General features: G+C 36.4%; 1 protein-coding gene across 1 annotated transcript in view; it reads right to left on the bottom strand.

The window, feature by feature from the left end:
* Taf2 (TATA-box binding protein associated factor 2) overlaps positions 1-11,839 on the bottom strand; it is a 33,727-nt gene extending 21,888 nt beyond the window's left edge. The window contains exons 1-12 of the mRNA XM_071585581.1: positions 11,810-11,839; positions 11,472-11,570; positions 11,213-11,376; positions 10,869-10,960; positions 9,963-10,144; positions 9,419-9,657; positions 8,689-8,910; positions 6,148-6,261; positions 5,240-5,339; positions 3,205-3,433; positions 2,427-2,680; positions 1,366-1,649 (exon numbers count right to left, since the gene is read on the bottom strand). Coding sequence (XP_071441682.1) covers positions 1,366-1,649; positions 2,427-2,680; positions 3,205-3,433; positions 5,240-5,339; positions 6,148-6,261; positions 8,689-8,910; positions 9,419-9,657; positions 9,963-10,144; positions 10,869-10,960; positions 11,213-11,376; positions 11,472-11,570; positions 11,810-11,839 — 2,009 coding nt within the window. The remainder of the gene's footprint in view (positions 1-1,365; positions 1,650-2,426; positions 2,681-3,204; positions 3,434-5,239; positions 5,340-6,147; positions 6,262-8,688; positions 8,911-9,418; positions 9,658-9,962; positions 10,145-10,868; positions 10,961-11,212; positions 11,377-11,471; positions 11,571-11,809) is intronic.
* Between the last annotated feature and the right edge of the window lie 3,676 nt (positions 11,840-15,515).

The raw sequence follows: 15,515 nt of genomic DNA on the forward strand, positions 1-15,515 counted from the left end.
CGACAAGGGAAAAAATACTTTACAAACAAATTTTTCTATTCATGAAACTAGAGACATGAGAGACTAGAGCCATAATCAACAATGGACTTTTAGAAGTCTTTCCACCTTAAGGTAGTTATTTAAATTATCCAACAATATAGTTATTTTGTCTACATTAATTAACCTAACTACGTATGTTTGCATACCTGTATACCATCTGAAAACGTCTTTCATGTATTGCAAATCAAAATTCTTCTTTAATTTCAAATCATATTTTAATTCTCAAAAACGAGTAACTTTATGTAATTTGTATCTGCTTGCAAATGTTTTTTTTATAATTGTGGAACCAATATATGTTTTTTACCTTTCTTTATGTAAAAGGGTTATTTCCATTAAATAAATAAATAAATAAAATCATATACGAATTATGCATTGGCATAAGAAACTTCTAAAAATTAAGACAGAAAACTTTTGAGTGAGGACTATTTTTTATAATGCTCATCACCAAGTTGAATTAAAACTCGGCATGGCATAACATGAAGAGCAGTCATGGATAATACATGAGCAATCAAAAGTATTTCCATTCTTCAAATTCAGAATAAATATTTAGCATGAGTTTGTTTTAGCAAATGATCTCTCAAGTGCCTGAGTTACCCAAGTGCTTGAGTTACCAATAATATTAGGCATATAGGTCTGAATTTAAGAAACTAAATATTCAATGATGAGGTAATTTTAGTTTTTGAGCTGCCATTTAGAAAAAACTTTTGATGAAAAGGAACGGTAAGAGAATGATTCAGATACTTTATGCAAGGCTAACATTTGGAAATACATAAATGAATATGCACTCTTATTATGACAAATACAGAAACAGAACGAAAGATATGATTGAGTTTGAGACATAATTTTACGGATACATACAAGCACATAAATAAGTGATATTCCACTCATTTCAATATAAATTAGACTGAAATTGAAATTTGTATTGCCCACACAAATTCTGGAGGAGAATCACTGATTCACAGGTCTGTAGTTCTAATCAAGTACAATGAACTCTTATTTCAACAAATAAACCAAGGGCTTTACATATACTATTGAAAAAAATACATAGCAGCTGCCTCCATCCTCCCCTGGAGACAGAAACTTGCTCTGGTCACAAATAGTTGGGCATAAGAGTCTTAAAATGATAGTATGTCATAAAAACAATCACAAAACCGTTTAACATACAGTCAATGATTGCTGGCAAAGAAAACCATTAAATCACAATGAAGAGCGGTATGAAAGGTATTCAAAGGATATTTTCACAAAATCATCCCAATTTTTAATCTCTAAGCATAGAGTCAAATTCAAACAATAAAATATGAAATGGGAAGGGAAAAAATTGTGAACCTTTTTCTGTTGAAGACAAAGCTGAGGTGAAATCGAGCATGACCACCGGTTCGAACCCATTGATCCACAAAGCCAGACATGTCCTTCCCAGTGACTGTGAATATAGCTCGTGTGAATGCATTGGTGCTTATGAGCATGTGCTGTGACCAAGCTGCAGCAGCTGACCCTACACTCCCTTCGCCAGGATTTTCCTTCCCACCTGCAGACGACAACATGGTTGAGCCTTGTGGTTTGTTGGCAGCATTGGCTGCTGCAGTGGCCAGAGACAGTTGCTTGTTGAAAACCTAAGAGGCAAAATTTCACACTGAACATTATTCTAGAAGTCATGGAAGGGGTGAATTCAGTTCATCTGATAAGGATGTTTTTTAAAGAAGACTTTTAGAAACATCACTGCAATAATGCACAGGAGTACAATTCAAAAAGAGAGCGACAATCAATCAACAATAGTTGATTAAACATTCCTCGTCCACTAATCACCATTTTCATCATCCACCAGGTGAAGTGGATACTTATAATACAAGAACTTCTGAATATCCATGGCAATGCAATGCCCCAGGTTCTGATAGTTTTTGATTACCTAATGTAAAAGACCAAATAAAAAGTTTAATTTCCAATTACAATGGCCCAGTCCTTGTGAGAAAATATTTAGCCATCAATGATAAGCATTTTGATTATACATAGTTGAGTGATGGCTATCACCCTTGTATTTATATTGATAGACACACATATTTCTCTTTCACCTCTACTTCATAATGAAAAGTCACATGCCTCCTGATTATAAATATTCACAGTAATGCAGCCTAAGATCTGAAAACACAGGCGAACAATAGTTGAAAGCCACTCCATTGACACTTGGTGACATTCGATTTTAATATACTGTGTACATTATTCTGGCTGGTAATGAAATTTTTCCACTTTCAGAAGTGAATTTAGGAGAGTTGACAACCATTTTCAATAATAGTTTCTCAAACTTGATCTGGATTCAGCTCAATCAAATATGATAGAAAGTTAAACATACAAATTTAATTGATAAACGCTTCATTGCATCAATGCCAACTGACCTGAAGAAGAAGCTCTTGACCGATTCGGTGCTCCAGCATCCTCATCACAAGGTGAGCCTTCTTCCTAAGGACGTCCAGGTACCGGGGAGATGCCGTCTGCAGGCTAACTATAGGGAAGTGGAATGGGGAGGTGGCACCAGGAGAGGCCAAGCCAGGAGCTATGAGCCCCTGACCCACAGCCAGACCATTCCCAGAGGTGAGTGCTGCAGATATTGCACTACTGGTTAATCCCAGGTTGCCAGCCATCTGTGAGCCTTCAGGATGTATTATCATTTCAGATTAGAATGTTGTTGATTTCAACGGTCGAGCTGAACAATGAACACCCTTAATTATGGATGGATTTCAAGGTTGTGGAGCTGATATGCACAAGGGAGTTAAGAAAGTGAGGAGGAGAGAGAAGATTAGACTGGGGGAAATACTGACAAGTGACCAACAGGGAGACCAAGCAGAGAAATACTTAAGCTCTTGTTGGGCTACTTGCATATTCATTTTTCACATTGCAGTTCATTACCTAGGCCATTTTCTCCAGACTTAAATAACACCAATGAGGCTAAGCAAAACTTTCAAGCCGGCCTTAGAGAAACACACAACCAAATCCTCTATTCATTGTGGAACTTTAACAGCTGATTTGCAAGATGCTTAATTCAGCACTTAAGAGGAGTAATGATATTTAGTGCCAAAAACTCAATAGCTTGATTTCAGTTCGAGTGTAGTTAGTAAAAAAGACATTAGTAGTGCACATAATGCCACATGAAATTCTAATATATATGTAAATGACCTGGCATGGAAGCTGAGGGATGTGCACCACTGGAATTAGAGCCAATGCCTGCATTTCCACCCCCAAGGGCACCACCGGATGGTGCCGCAGAACTGGCCGGATTGACACAATTTGTGGAAGCAGCATTTGTGGATGCGTTTGCAGCAGTGGGTGGTGGAGCTGGTGCCTGGCTAGGATCTAGAATGATTCCTCCAAATTCCTCCTCATATTTCACCACTTCCTGCAACTCCTACACATTGCACGATAAAAACAATGCTAATGAATTACTGCACACCTTACAATCCTCACACGTCCCTCATCAAATTCATACTCAAGACAAAGTAACAAATCCAAGCAACGTTTTTCAGACCAGATTTTTTCAATCAAGTTTCCCAAGAGAATTGAAAAATTTTTCATCTGCCACTCAAGGCTTCAAAGCAGCACTTGCATTTGTTGAAACAATTTTTTAAACTTGATAGGTGGATTTGTAGACCAAAAGAATCCTCTTTGATCATTTCAAAACAAATTTGTGACTGGTGATTAAAGAGATAGTATAGTTGGTTCACTGATACAGTAATGGTTATAGTAATTACAGAGTAATGATATCATAATGATAAAGAAAGACTTATTGTACTGCTTTGTGTGGATGAGATCGCACTGCTAGGATGTGTTACAATGTCATTAGAAACAATCATTCAAAAGGGAGTTTACAACTCCCATATTGTGTCCACTACTCAAACCATGGGTCTCCCATATCACAAGACAACAGTTGAATTGAAGTGAGGATTTTCATTATAACTTCTCCAGCATGCAAAGTTTGAGCATAGAACCAATCTTACAGCAATGAAAATACAAAAGATGGAGGAGTTGTGTTCAAGCATGATAGATTGTAATTACCTCTTGACATATCTACAAAATTTAATATTTAAAACAGTTTAAATAAGTTCTGACAAGTCATTAGGTATTGAAATGATCCCACGGCTTATTGCCTTGACATAAAGATTGATTATTGAATTAAATATGTACTTTCAAGTTTAATATGGTGGCAGGAATTTAAAAAAAAAACCTTGTCTTGAACCTAAGGGGGGAGACAAGTGATTTGAAACACATGCCATTTATTAAAACTATTTATCTTGTGGAAAAGTGTTAATTTCCTTTACATAAATACACTGATTGTTAACAAAAGGTGATCATCAACTTATCCTTATCTCTTCCCACTTGATGAATGCATTCATAGTTCCCATGAAAATCACTATGCATTTGTTTTCATTTCAATGCCTTTTTAATTATTTGATGGTTTTCGTGCATTCCATAATAAAATTAGTCTGTTTCCTTTCTCAATCATACAAAACTTGGAAGATCAATGAAGTCACCTAAAGCTGCATGCGAGATCACCTAACAGCGCATTGCAGGAGGTGACAGCCCTATTTTAAGAGGGTTAAAGTGGTCATAACACAAGAGGTATTAATGATACACATTCAAATGTGCCAGAACTACAGCTTTAAAAGGTGGACTCAAGGTAATGGCCATTGAAAGAAGTTGAAAGTGTTTGCAGTTATTAGGTGAAACTTGGGGAATAACTGCATAGGGAGATGTTCTAGTCTGTGAAAGAATACTTAAACACTTAATAGTGTGACCATAGTAGTATTTTATGTATTTGTGCAGTGTGATTTTAATTTTTATACATATTTCTGTCTATTTTGCTGCAAATTTTTAAATATTTTTGTGTAATTTGATGTGATTTTTTACATATTTCTGCATAGTTTGTTTCAAGTTTTACATATTCCTGTGTAGTTGGTGATTTAACATATACTGACATGCCTTATAGCATGCGCAATTGAGCTCTTTATGCATTGTATCCTGATCACCTGGGGAGAATAAATAATAATAATAAGTGACAACATTTTTAAATTGAATTATTTTGACTTTATGCTCCAACGATTTTTTGTACTTGATGCTCACATCCTCCTCCACTTCCATTTTTTCATATGATCCCACTTCCAAACTAAATGTAGTCATCCACTCATTAATAAATAAGATAATATACAAACTTTACCGAGTGTATCCATGCTCTATACTGGTTGTTCCCAAAGCATCTTTTTGCATAAAGTGATGCCAGGTATGTTGCAGCACCTTGGGTTAACCATGTGTCAGACCTAGACAGGAAATGAAAGCCATAAAATACTAAGTCAATGAAACAACTAATAAAATCTGAAAACTTTAATCAAGAAGAAATATTTTTTTTTTCCTTTTTGCTTAGTGCAAATGATTTTGCCTACGGCCAGAAACTATAACCAGGGCACAGCATTATTACCTGAAGCTTTTTTCTGAGGTCATGACATTTTTTATAGCATTTCAAATAGTGGAACTCTTAACTTGACACTCATTACATTTTTAGCAGACTACAGGAATGCATGCATCATTTTTTAAAAATTCATTTGATATTAATTGGATGAAAAATTATGGCACAAAGTTCTCCAGTGGTACATTATTAAACTGATTCCACAGATTCTCAAATACATTTTAACTTACTTGTTTGCATCATAAACTGTAAATCTGGTTATCAAGTAATCATATTTAACTGAGCACATTCTAAATAATTTATTTTTCATAGATCAGCCAAAAAAAAAGGAAAATCCACAAATAATAATATGCTTGATAGAATTACCAGCATTGAGTCTTTCAGTTACTCATTAGTTCTGTCAAATCAAACAACAGTTTGGGCATTTCAAACCATTGACTCAATCAATTTAAATCCATCATACTGCATCAAAATATGTGCCCTCTTGAGTTTTAATACACCTACAATGAGTTTTAAGTTTGTCAACATGTAAATGATGAAACAAGCTAACTGAACCTGATTTAAAATACACAAGTCCACCAATGCTTGAAATAAATTGGTAATCATCAGAATTCACATGGGGAAAATATTTATTCCTCAATGCTAACTGAACAAAAACTCACCAACTTTGTCGAGAAATAAAACAGCCAATGAACTGCTCGGCAACCCCCTGTGCCATTGCGGACCGAGTCTCGTACGTCTGATCAATCACACTGCTAGGGTGTAATAGGTCTGTACTATGGATAAAATAACAAGAGATACTTACAAATCAATCAACTCAGCACGGAAATGATAGAAAACACTAAATCACATTCAAATGTTTAAGGAGTGAAAACTTCTACTGGGATAGCTACTAGCGATGGTTTTGAAAGGAGGCGAATGATAAAAGTTTGTGCTCAGCATCATGACATGCTCAGCACATGATACCATGGTGCAGAGGTGTCAAGAATGTCAAGAGCAACAGGCATGAATACAGGTAAATGTATTTTTCAAGTGTAACACTATCTATTATTAATTTGCACATTATTTAAATGTGACACTACTTATAAATTTTCATATATTTTAAGTCACATTTCATTTAACAATTACTTCCCTAAATATTGGAAAGAGAAAAGAGAGAGGCACAGTGTTTACATTTTTTATCACCATATCAAGTTTTCACTTCTGTCAGGTATCCTGCGACACATATTTTTCTTCATAAATCAGCCAAAACCAACAAATATTTCTCAGAAGGAATCATTTTAACTGGATGTGGCAAAAACTCTGCAATTACCAATAGTGAAATTTTACATGGTATTGGGCAAAAAATTGATTAAGTATGGTGGCTACAGCAAAACATTAGTATGGATTCACAAATTAGGGTTTTTGATCAACCTTGATCGTAAAAAAAAAAACGGCAGTACAAGGTCTGTCCTAAAAGTAGTATGACTTATTTTTTCCCGTATGGACGGACAGGCAGTGGTTTCTCTGGCTGGCTTCAAGGGAGGGGAGTCTTAGGAAAGGCTTGAGGCTGGTGGTGGCTGGCACCCAGCCTTTAGGAGTGTAGATGGTTCGTTTGTGCAGACCTCTATAACGTGACCTCATCATGTACTAGTTAATGGAACATTGCTATGCCATTAACTTTTGCGTGCAATTGGGAAAAACCAGAAAAGAAACTCATGACATGCTCATGGCAGCTATTGGTCCTAACGCCATGGGTATATTGGAGTGGCTCAAGTTGTTTTGGGAGAGTAGAGAAGATGCTGAAGATGCCAAACATTCAGGATGCCCTTCCACCTCAAAAAGTGACAAAAATCTTGCAAGAGTGAAAGATCTTGAAGAGTAATGACTTTGTTGGACAGGGATAAGGGAAGTCTTTGTTGGACAGATTAAGTGTTCGCATGGTTTCTGATGAACTTGGCATCCCTAAAAGTGATGTGCATCAAATTTTGACCAAAAACATGGGCATGAGAAAAGTGTGCGTGAAGCTGGTGCCACGAGTACTCTCGGATGCCCAAAAGGAAAATCGGAAGTGGATCTGCCAAGAGCTTCCCCATCATGTGAGTGAGGATCCAAATTTTTTAAACAATACCCTACAAGACTTCCTCTTCTCCTACCTCACATCTGTGCCGAAGGACCTCACCATGGCTTGGTGGAAACGTTACAACATCCCATGATAAGGGAGCTTAGCAGCATTCTAGGCACCACCTTCCAGAGGGCATACAGGGCGTGGAAAATTTGCTGGCAGCGGCGTGGGATGCACAAGGGTGCTACTTCAAAGACTTTTGAGTGAATGTATCAATTCTGACAACAAATTATTTTTAATCGACTCAGTCTAACTACTTTTAGGACAAACCTTGTATGTTTATACGATCAGAATAGAGCATTTAATTCAAATAAACTGCTAGAGATGCCATGACAGTAGCTTTTAATCGAGCCAACTGCTAATGTGCATTACATTGCAATGATTTCAAAGTGTAAAAATAACACGCCTTGACCAGAATTCAAACCTTGGTTGGTAATGATGCTTCGCCAGCTTATCTGGCTAAAGCACTCAGCTGGGCACTAAGGGATCCAGGTTCCAATCCTGGCCAAGGCAAATGATTTTTACACTTTGAAATTGTTGCATTGTAAAATTATAAAATAGTAAAATTTCCACAATCACTTTACGTATTCTAAACCCATAGTTCAAAAAAGTATTTCACAACATATTGCAATAAATGATCAAAATAAATACTTGCAAGTTAAATTATCAACAAATCACAGCAGCACTTGAAATATTTTTACAGATTAATATCTTATTGCTACTAGATACTGCTTAAAATTTCACATTGTCTCATTAAACATGCTTCACTGAGAAAGCACTCTTAATACAGGTATGATTACATGATTATTTCTGGTGGCTACTCCCACTTGAAAACTGTAATTGAAGCCTTATTTTTGGCAGAAGTTAACATAATTTTTTTCTAATTCTAACAAAAGAAGAGATTTTTCTGCGGTCTGGAAATTTTTTTCCGTGCATTACCTTCTGCCAAAATTTTCCTGCTTCTAAGTTAAAAAAATGAGAAAAGAAACTGAAGAACTGGTTTTTCGAGTTGGCTCCGTTGCTTTGGTTTCTGCAAGCACTACTGAAGCCATGTAACCGAAGAATCAGTTGCTCCATCTCCACTAAATATATAACCTACCTCAAAATACTCATCGTGGCATAGGATGTCACTTGTACTGGTGCATGGTTCACAAAAACCTGCTTGTAGCAAGAATACGGGAAGCGCGAAGCAAGTGTCTCTTCATAAAACTGAAAAGCATGGTGCAGATGTGCAGCTGAAGTCTTTAGAAGTGGGAGCAAACGGGGTAGGCAGAAATGAGTCACCTCATGCATTTCTCCATCTACCAAAATTTCAAATGGCCTGAAGAAAGAGAGTTTGGAACAGTGAAAGGTTAAAAAAAAACTTAACAACAAAAGCCATATATGTGACAATGGAGACCTCTATTAAACACGAATGGCAAACCAAATGAATGTTTAAAACCCATCTTATTACACAAAATTACTTGCTTAGCAAAACACAAAACATATCAGAATCTTGAATGGTATGACTGAATGCAAGAAATTCAGATAATTATTAAGCATTTCAAAGAGTATGTAGTGGTATCACACTTTTCCAAACTCGCCCAGTCAAATTTAAATATTTACTCCTTTATCAATTACACATCCTGATATTACATAATTTTCCCAGATTAACTAATGCAACAAAAACATAACTTCTTCCTATTTTTTCAATGATGTAAAATACTTGCATGTGCACAGACTCAAAAATTTATCCTACACCAATTTTAATAGAATTAAGTTAATGTTACTGTAATGATTAACCGTTTACACATGAATCCAACAGTTTTAACAAAGTAGGATAGTCATACCCAACAGCAAGAGCGATGTGAGGAGCAGATGCCGGTGTGGTAAGTCGGTAGTAAAAAGTCCGACGGCGCATATCTGGGGCGTACACGGTCTCAATGAGATCACCACAGGAGACAGCTGTCATGCCCTCATCAACAGTGAACTCAAGCTGCCATGGACAGCACTGGGCAAATGAATCGATGCATGGAAACCAGAGACGAGAAGAGTTGGCATGGCCCCATGTGAACATGTGGGCACCCCGCTATAAATAAAACAAACAATCATGGTAAGAGAAACTCAACCACACAATCAAAAAAATAACTCAAACTACAAGCAGCATTTAAACACAAAAATTTCAGATAGTATTTGCAGATAAAACAAACTTCTTCTGAGAAAAAAATACACAATCTTTTGTATAAATTGAACCAATAATCATCCCAATAGTTGCTTACAACAAAATACATAATGAGACTAGGTTTTCAATTGATTTGCCAAGAAGTCACATATTCCATTCCTCTCTTACTTTCTGAACCACAGCCTTCAAATAAAATTTTAAATATTTCCTACCTGCACCAAAGATCCCTCGCCAGATGGAACAATGAAGTGTAGACCTCCTTTCGGCTGTTCAAGAGAGAACTCCACTGCAATCCTTACGGGACGCCCTTCTGATACCAGATGCAGTGCTTCAGGTGGAATCCCAATCACCAACTCACCACCTGGGTAGCCCCCTGTAACACGACTTCCCTTCCCTATAAGCAAAGGATACATTATTTCATACTTGTGTGCACATTGACCTATAGATAATACATGAAATTATCAAAATATTACACGATATTTACTCGGTCTAATCCAATGTAGACCACTCATTTGCATGTTCTTGCACAATAAGTGGGGAAAAAGTAAATCTTATGATGTAAATATTATGATTATGATATGGAGAAGATTATTAATTCTGAACCCTCTATAGGAACATGGAAAAATGAAGGTTGTTTTTAAGGTGTACAGATATGTAAAAGTGTAATAAATTTTTTTTCCTGAGCTCAGTACACTTATTTTCCGGACGAACCCTGTATATTAAGCACTTGTCTACGGTATCAGTCAGCCAAAGGTAAAACTTCATAGTATTAAAATGAATCTTTCCTTTTGAACCCAAATATTTAAGGATGAAACTGACCATTTTTTATTAAAAAAATGGGACAAGAAGGCATATTCTTATTTTCGTAGTGGCTATTTCATGAGATTATAAATGAAAATGTCAAACTGTTCAACACCACTTTCGCTATCATATATAATAAAGCATGGATAAATCTACCCACAATATAGGTGTACCAAAACTCATCATTTGATCAGATATCTTTCCCTGAAAGAAAATTTGGGCAGGTTACGCAGACCTAACCCTGCCTCCTCCTCTGATGATGAATACTCATGAAATTTAAATAAAACACACAAATCGTTACTAGGCAAATAACATACCCGAACTAACTGAAGCACCCAGTCCACAAAAGTCGGGGTCCACTTGGAGGGCTGCCACCAAATGGCGTGATGAGAAATGATCCAATGACTGCCTAAAAATTAAGTTTAATTTTCTTACATTTAATACCGATATTAAGCTTATAGCAAAAATGCAATGAACAATAAATTATCGCAAAAACACTTTCTGGCATAACTCATATTCATGGCCGTAGGTTCAATAGCTCCAACAACTACCATTAAGTTATCCACAGGGATTATCAACCAAATTTATAATTAGGGGCATGGCTCACAGTTGATGCCAGTATTACAAACTAATTTCACCACATTCACGTCAGCACACTTACTCTTTGTTGTCTCCTTGACAGACGTTGAGAAATGGGTCAAAGTATTGGAAAGGGCACTCGAATGTGTCATTGAGACACACACGGTATATTTTACATTGCTTAGAGTTGATCGGTATACTTCGAATACCATCTCTGAGAGGCACAATTGTCAATTCTACATAACCCTGTGACAAATAGTTGTTTTATTATTAGCAGTTTAAAGACATAATTATCTCTACATAACGTAATGAAAAAATCTGAAAATAACAAGAATACATACAATTACACTTTGCCGCAGGAAATTTATACCAGTTAAGCTAAGGATTTGATGAACTGTGCAAAGAAAATATATACAATAATTATTATTATGCACGAGCAACTAATAATGAATAGGAAATTATTCAAAGGTAAAAGACTTATTAACATAAAATAATGAGAAACTTATAATTTAAACGGCCGGGTGAGGCCTGCAGCCTCCTCCCCTTTCTTCATGGTTGTTCTTCAGTAATTTATATACTAAGCCATTTTCAGGTTAAGAGATATTCAACAACAGTAATGCATTGGACTGCTTCGTTCATAATTCACTGAAAAACAGCACTTTTAAAAACGAACACAAACACTGCTCCTTGATTGTTTTGTTTCACGCATGTAACAACTGAAGTAGAGCAAAGTAAAAAAAATGAAACTCCAAACAATTGAAAAAGAAATAGCGACGGTAATGGTAACCCATGAATACTAATATTTTATATATATTATATTGTAACAACGAGTGATAAGAATTCTTTACTCTCATTAATTTGTTTATTCCTGTCTTAAGTATAGCGAGAGCTCTTATATGGCAACCATTAATGCCCTTCAGGGCGGTAGCAAGCAAACATAGTGCGATAGACAAATAGTGCCTGTGGAAGTTATAAGAACACCGCATTAATTCCATGAATGGATAGTAAAATGACTGTACATAATTTTGCAGAGATTACCTCTCATAAGATTGGATTATCATGGGGCTGCCCTCACGTCACTGCCCTGTGATGGAAGGAATGGTCAACAATTCTTGAAGCTTTAATACAGCAATGTTCACAGTAGCAGGCTGGAAAGTGGTGTGATGATCCAGTGGATGGGACAACTGGGAGCCAAAGGCTGTTTACCAGATGTTGTCCGAACTTCCATTGCTCAGAATTATTTCCTTTTCACCCCCAAGAGAACATTGTAAACCTCTGTTCTGTAATTTGGGCATCATGACTCTGCATAGTCTGTATACCTATCTATAAATGCCTATGTAATGTCAAGGAAAACCTTAGCTCTTTCGAGAAAAGGTCTAACTTCCATTCTCATAATACAAGGAACAGCGATACACTAGACATTCCCTATTGCAGATTAGCCAAGAACAGCAATTCTTTCAATATTCTAAAAATTCGTTTGTTTAATAGATTGCCCTCTGAGGCTAAAGTTGTGAGTGTGCCCAAGTTTAAGAAAGTTATCCGGAACTGGCTGACTAAAAAAGCATTCTACTCAGTAAATGAGTTTTTTGATTCAAAAATTGTGTGGTCCATGATAGACATACAATCATTTGTCTCACCAAATGTATTTTGACTGTAATATGTAATATTTGATTTGTAATATGTGTTTATGTAACCATAATCTCTAAACTATGTATCTCTATGACGAAGACTATTGCAAAACTATTTTGTTTAATGTCCAATAAAATTATTTATTGGGTTTGTGGTTATGAGCACTGGTCTAAACGAAGAACCCAAACTTAGTAATAATGGAGAATCTAAAAAAACACATTAAGTTCATTTTAACATTCAAAGTGGCTTACAACTGCTCTTAATTGCGTATTAAAATTAATTCATTCAGTTTTCCGATAATGGGTATGGCAGCCGAGTTAATTATTGCAAACGGAGGTATTAATAAAATGCAGAGGGGGAAATGACTCAATGGTTTGTCTGCCCCGTCCTTAGTTTGTTTGCAAGGTATTTTATCTGGTGAACGTTACATGAATACATATTGAGGATCTTCAGACATAAATTGTCGCATACCTGTTTATTGCAAGTTCATTTATAATCATTATTCCCAAAATCATCGGTTAAAAATACATATTTGCTCCTTTTAAATGCGTTCATATGGAATCTGTAAATATTTGTAATGGTTACTTAGGTACAGAATGATTTGAAAGTGCTCTGTAGATTACATTAAATTAAACAGTGAATATTCTCTTGAAAGCTCTGCAAAATTAAATTTCAGTCTGATGTTAAGTCATCTGAATGTAATACACAATTTTCCATGAGTCCAAGCATAATTTCTATAAAAGCACCTACTTGATAGTTAACACATTAGTGAAATATATTAATGCATTACTATAATGAATATGGCATATGTAGACTGGCCACCAATTGTGTAGTTATCATGTGGTATTAAAAAAATGCATATTCTATGCTGCCTGGGACCCATATATGATGTTTAATAGTGTATACCATCATTTACGGTGGGTTTGGGATGGATACATTGAAAACACCTAAATTTCGTAGCCTTATTTGACAGCAAACATACTGACACTACACACTACAATAAACTGTTCTTCAATGCCAAATACATTGCTGCTGCTCTCCCTTCGGTCCAATATGTCTATCATTTTACTCTCCATGCTTTGCTTGTGTGGCATGCTCCCCTCAATGGAAGTCATTAGGATTCCATCATCAAGTAAAATTCCCAGAATTCCTTCTTGCCTTCTTTGGGTTTCTCCCATCTCCCACTGGGCAGAATACTTTTACTTTCCTTAGTATTTTTTCATCTTTCTCCATATCTCAAAATGCATCCTATATATGCCTATGATCTTGCTTTAATAACCAAGTTTTTGAGACGCATAAACCCACACTCCATACCAAAGCCTTCAGTCAGCTTTTCTTAACATCAATGCCCTCCCCATGAAAGCTTTGTTGCCTAATGCAAGTCTCCTTATATCCCTACTCCTTGCGAGTATCTTGGTTAGAAACACTCTTTAAGATATGTGAACTCTTCCACCTGACCTTGTGTTTGTCCTCATTAATATTAACTTATAAGTTGAACCAAGAAGACTTAGAGCCTTCCTTATTCTTGAAACCTCATAACTTGTGAATGTTTAAGGCTAACTTCACGTCAGGGTCTCTCTTGGCAGCAACAGCTTCTCCAGCCATGCTGCATCTTCTGACACAGGACAAGCATGACTGGTGAAACTGTCACCAAGAGACCACCTGAAAGCCTCGACCATTGTGGATAAATGCCACAGGACCCTCAGATTTCACCTTTAACCTATGTTTTGCTTACACTGATTTTATCTAATATCTATCGCACTGCTTCTTACCCCTTAGCTGAATGACTTAACTAAAGCTTGATCCTCCAGAAACCCAATTTATGTAATCCCCACTGGCTTTCATTCCTATCTCCATTCCTTGTTGTGTCTTTTACCATTTTTCTGATGTATCTGTTGCAAAGAATGGGTGGTAATGGAGATCCCTATCTTCCCCCTTTTCCTAATGCTGTCCATTCTGACTCTCCAACCAAGGACATGTACTTAAGCAGCCAATGAGGCATTTAAAAGGTATGCATAAGCTGGCTCCTCCTCGAATCATCTCCGATAGTAAAAAACTATTATATGTATATGATATATCAGCAACAAAAAAATGTTCAATAAGTGTTTTCCTACAGTTGATAGCAACTTTGTTGGCCTCAATTATAAACATATGCTACCTGGGATGTAGTGGAATGATTTGTCATCAAAGTTTAATATTTAAACTTCACTGATGTGCTTCAAATTTTCTTGTTCTATTACTACTATGAAATATTACTAACTTGCCACAGATATAGAAAGTGATTACATATCCATGTTTTTTTGCAATTATACATTAGTTACATGGGTCATGGTAGTCCAGGGGGTTGAGCATTGGACTACTGACTGGAGGTCCCGGGTTCAATTCCCGGGCAAGTCTCTGGGCAATTGCAGCTCCACCCAAGCTATATGATTTTTTTGGGTACCAGATCTTCCTAAGAAACCATAACCGGTACAGGGAAAGGAACTGGCCCCCCTACCCTGATGTGTGAATTTCACATGCCGTCAAGCTTAGTACTGGGTGAACTCTACCATCACCAACCAAACTGACCTTCGGGTTGAGTAGTGTTTATGGTTTAAATTAGTTACTAAGAATAACCTGAAGCCACAACTATTTTAATGTAAAGATTATTATATTAGATTTTTACCTCGATTATAATAAATAAGTTCTCAAGGAAAGGTTATTTAATTGGGGATCTGGGTGGTGCGGTGGCTAATGTACTGGCTTCCCACTCGGAG

The sequence above is a fragment of the Hetaerina americana genome, unplaced genomic scaffold (genome assembly GCF_022747635.1).
Source record: "Hetaerina americana unplaced genomic scaffold, ioHetAmer1.1.p SCAF_2, whole genome shotgun sequence".
In the NCBI taxonomy this organism is placed as follows: Eukaryota; Metazoa; Arthropoda; class Insecta; order Odonata; family Calopterygidae; genus Hetaerina; species Hetaerina americana.